General features: G+C 47.7%; 1 protein-coding gene across 1 annotated transcript; it reads left to right on the top strand.

Moving 5' to 3' along the window:
* Positions 1-1,251, top strand: LOC103670915 (olfactory receptor 2B6-like; the record flags this gene model as incomplete). The annotated part of the gene is made up of 1 exon (XM_040627425.1): positions 1-1,251. A coding segment is annotated over one exon (939 nt), but the record flags the coding sequence as incomplete, so codon positions are not given.
* Between the last annotated feature and the right edge of the window lie 3,660 nt (positions 1,252-4,911).

Below are 4,911 nucleotides of genomic sequence, written 5' to 3'. Positions count from 1 at the left end.
CTTACACACCCTTGTGATAGACACCCAATCAATTACGTATCCTCAAAACTCTTTAAACAGGCAGATCACAGTGCAGGACCTCAACCGGTCTGCCGCGACAGAGTTCATTCTCCTGGGCTTCGCCCCCAACCCCAGGACCGACGCTCTGCTCTTCACCTTCTTTCTCGTCTTTTACCTGCTCACCCTCATGAGCAACAGCCTCCTCACCGCCCTCGTCCGCCAGGACCCCCGCCTCCACACACCCACGTGCTTCTTCATCAGCGTCCTCTCCACGCTGGACACGTGCTACACGACCGCCGCGGTGCCCCAGGGCTCGTGCATGTCCTCAGCAAGAAGAGTGCCCTCTCCTCTGCCAGGGGTGTGGCTCAGAAGGACGTCTTCCTCCTCTTCGGGGCCACTGAGTCCTGGCTCCTCTCCGTCACGTCTGTGGACAGGTACACGGCCATCTGCCGCCCGCTCCGGTACAAGGTCATCGTGGGCTGCCGCACGTGCCTCCTCGTGGTGGGCATCTGTGTGGCCTGCCGCGTGGTGGGCGGCCTGAGCTACACCTTCTTTGCCGTGCACCTGCCCCACTGTGGCCCCGATGAGATGGACCACTGCTTCTGCGAGGTCCCGGCCGTCCTGAAGCTGGCCTGTGCAGACACGTCCCTCAACGACTCGGTGGACTTCATCACGGGCTTCAACGTCGTTGTGGTCCCTCTGACCCTGGGTGTCATCGTCTATGCCAACTTCTTTGTCTCCATCATGAAGATCCGCTCGGCCCAGGGACGGATCGAGGCCTTCTCCCCTGTGCCTCCCACCTCGCCGTGGGCACCATGCTCGCCCTTCCACGCAGCATCAGCCACAGCTGGCTCCGGCAGCTGGTCCGACAGTGGCAAGATAATGGCCCTTCTCTATAACATTGCCACAGCCTTCCTCAACCCGTCATCTACAGTCTGAGGAACAAGGATGTGAGAAAGGCTTTCCTCAAACTGATGGGACGGAGCGGGGCCCCAGAGTGAGGCTTCAAAAAGGAAGACCTTGGGAGCCAAACAAAGCAGGACTCCCAGCCAAACCCCGCCATGAGGACTGCAAGGCTGTACTCCCTGAAGTCACGCCGTCACCCTGGCCCAGTGGGAAGGAACTGGGTGCTCAGACAACAGCAGTATCTTTGGTGCCGTGGTTTGGGACAGAGGGGACACACTGGTCAAGAGCCGGGACCTCAGTGCCTGACAGAGCAAGACAAGAGACTTGATTTGAACAAGTAATAGATATGCGGCGTTTTGCAAGTCATGCAACTCACGCTAAGGGTTCTATCTCTTTCTCACAGGGAAGTTGTGATGATCAAACGAGATACTACATGAAACATGTTTAGTACAAGACTGGCAATAGCTTTCAACAGATACTAGTTTTAATTTTTTAAATTTATTTCCCAGGATGAGCTGTCAGCCTTGAATTAGCCACGATCCTCTTCTGGGCTGTGAAAGGGACTAGAACCCTAGAGAGTAAAGGGAAAAAAAGGCAGGGAGTGAAAGTAGTAAAAACTCAAAACCCGAGAAGTGGAGAATCTTACGGGGAGAGACTCGAGAATGAGGAGATGAACCTTCTCTCCCCACCCGCAATTCCTTCACACTGAAACCATCTGACAGTACTACTTTGTAGCTGTTTGCTTTTGTGCTTGTGTATCTTTATACCTCTTGGATTTCCTTTTCCCCTTGTTCCTAATAAAGTCCAGTTTGGAAAACGACAAGCTGTCTTGGGCTATCTCAAGGAAGAGCGACTCTGTCCACCTGAAGATGAACAAAATCAGAGAGGGGTGCGTAGGCATAATGTCCCCCTGAGGGATGCAAAACTTAGGCAGTCCAGAGAGAGGTTAAAATCGCCATGGGGAGCTTCTGCTTTGCTCCCTCTTGCTTGGAGGGACCTTTCCTGAAACTCCACTTACTCCTCATAGAATCTTTACAAACGTAAATTGTTTTTCCCACGTTTCACCAATCTGCAGAGTCACGTTCCTGGGCATCACCCGTACTTATGGGCTTTGCTGTCTGCTGCCGCAGGAATTCCAGCACCCAACAGAGCAATACCCACAAGGTCCTAGGGACATGTTCCACAAGCTAACAGCCAACCCCTCTGGCTCGTTCTTTCCCCAGCAGCTTGCGGATTTCCACTGGCTATGAAACAACTTGCAAAAGAAAATCAGCTGGGTTGGCCAGAAAAATTCAACACGGATGCCTGTGCCCCCAAGGGAGACCAAGGTCCATGCCAAGGGAGCAGGTTTCAATGTCCTCAAAGATATTGCCCTACCCGCCCCCACGCAGGAGCCAGTGTTGCATCAATAATGAAGCAAAATTAAAAGGCAGATAACAAAACAGGGCGTTTCATTGCAACATACTTACAAACGTGGATAATAACACAGAAAGAGCTCTTACAAATTGGTAAGAAAAATACAACCATCTCAGAAAACTGGCAACAGATCTGAACAGTTCATTAAAAAAAAAAAAAAAAAAAAGACGTTCAAATCATCAGTAAACATATGGGAAAATCCCACCACAGTCGGCACTAAAGTCAAGATGCAAATGAAAATATCAAGGAGATCACTTTCTCTCCTTTGAAACTGGCAGAGTTTTTAAACAGTGGAGTCAGAGGTGGCTAGAACACACTGAAACACTTTCCTACATTGCTCGTGGGAGTAGGAATCCATCTCTTTGCAAGGTGATTTGGCTTTATGTATCAAGAACCTTCAATATGTTCATAACTTCCTACCTAATATTTCTACTTTCAGGACATTTTAGGAAATAGACATCAAAAGGGCAGGAAAAAAAAACCACAATCATTTTTATTCTGTTAGTTAAATAGGAAAAAGTTGGAACCAACTGAAAACATCCTGTAAATGTGCACGAGCCATTAAAGGATATTATGGTATGGCCACATAAGGGTGTACTACATAGCTGTTGAAAATGTGCTTCAGAAGAATAGTTAGCGATGTGAATGCTCACAGCAGGATACTGAGCGCCCAGAGGCAAGAAACAGCTGGTGAACCGTTAACACTGTAAATACCTTTTCACCCTTGAAGTCAGACATTAAAGCTTAGACTAGGAGAGAGGGCCACTGAGTCATACTTCTGACACACACACACACTCCCCACCTTTTCAAATTAAGGAATTAATAAACTAACCAGGGCAGCTTACCTTGTCTGTGTTTTCGACTTGTTCTCTTGCTCCCCTCTCCCCCAATTTAACCTCACCCCCAATCACAATATATGCAGACAAGCCTCCCCACCGAGCCGCCTCAGCGAGTTCCACCCAGATATCTCAGATCTCTGTGTCCGGAGGTCTGACCGTGTCTGCAAACTAACCCCTGCCCCGAAGAACTTCTGGGGATTTCCTGCTTCCGTTTCCTACTTCTGCTTCAGTCAATGTTGGCAATTTACCTTTCTTTTTTTTTAATTGTCCATTTTATCCAGGTTCTCAAGTTGGCATCAAGTTGTTTTTTTTGTTTGCTGTATAGGGAGCTGTGTATCCCCTTTTAAATCCTAAAACGCATCTTTCTTCTCCCTTTAGTCTTTGAACAATTTTGCCAGAGGACCATCTGTTTTGTATTTTCCAAGAAACAGATTTTGGCTTTGCTAATTAACCTTCTACAGATCGATTTCCGCTTTTGTCTTTATGACCTCCCTCCTGCTTTCTTTCTGTTGTTTACTGTAGCCTATCCTCTTTTTTATTATTATTATTATGTTGTGTTAGTCACCATACAGTACATCCTTAGTTTCTGACGTAGTGTGCCATGATTCATTGTTTGCATATAACACCCAGTGCTCCGTGCAATACGTGCCCTCCCTACTACCCATCACCGGGCTAGCCCAGCCCCCCACCCCCTCCCCTAGCCTATCCTCTTGAGTGGAATGACTAGCTCAGTAGTTTCAGTCTTTCTCATTTTGGTTTTTTTTTAAGATTTTATTTATTTATTTGAGGGAAAGAGTGACAGAGAGAGAGAGAGCAAGAGGGGGGAGGGTCAAAGGGAGAAGCAGGCTCTCAGGGAGCCCAGTGCAGGACTCCATCCTGGGACTCCAGGACCATGATCTGAGCCAAAAGCAGATGCTTCACCGACTGGGCCACCCAGGTGCCCTCTCATGTTGTAATAAATACCTGTAGAGCTGTCAATGTCCACCTAGACTCTGCTTCACCGCTTCCTACAGAGTTTTGCACCTGATGGTTGCCGCTCAGTCCTAATCTTGGTCTGTTCTGCTACAGTGCACGTTATCACCACTAGAATTAGCTCAAGTCAACCAGCCAACAGGGGGATAATGTCATTATAATGTCAAATCTCATTGGTTCATACTCATTTTTTTTTCAAACACATTCATATTTTGCACAAGCGAGTACAAGTGATCAGTCCAGATCTTGATTATATGGCAGCCAGAACTTTCCCAAAGTCCATGTTAGGGCTAGAGTATTACAGAAAAAAAAATTTTTTTATGCAGCCAGCCATGTTCATATTCCAGGTTTTTTTTTTTAAGATTTTATTTATTCATTCGAGAGAGAGAGAGAGAGAGAGAGCGAGCACGGGTGGAGGGCGGGGCAGAGGGCGAGGGAGAAGCAGACTCCCTGCTGAGTGCAGAGCCTGATGTGGGACTCAGTCCCAGGACCCTGAGATCATGAGCTGAGCCAAAGGCAGACACTTAACAGACTGAGCCACCCAGGCATCCCCAACATCACGAGCTATTAATCAAATGCAAATTACAGCCACAAGGAGGAGCCACTCTACACTACTTAGTCTGTTAGATTGGCTTACACAAAAAACCCTGACCACACTCAATGCTGGAAAGGATACAGGGTGAACGGACCTCTCATACACAGCTGGTCAGAATGTAAAATTACGCAGCATCTCTGTAAAACAGTTTGGCATATGCTTTTTTAAAAAACAGTTGTATTG

Source organism: Ursus maritimus, unplaced genomic scaffold (assembly GCF_017311325.1).
Source record: "Ursus maritimus isolate PB19 unplaced genomic scaffold, ASM1731132v1 scaffold_12, whole genome shotgun sequence".
In the NCBI taxonomy this organism is placed as follows: Eukaryota; Metazoa; Chordata; class Mammalia; order Carnivora; family Ursidae; genus Ursus; species Ursus maritimus.
The sequence above is the reverse complement of the archived record's forward strand: the minus strand, read 5'-3'. Positions and strand labels throughout refer to the sequence as shown.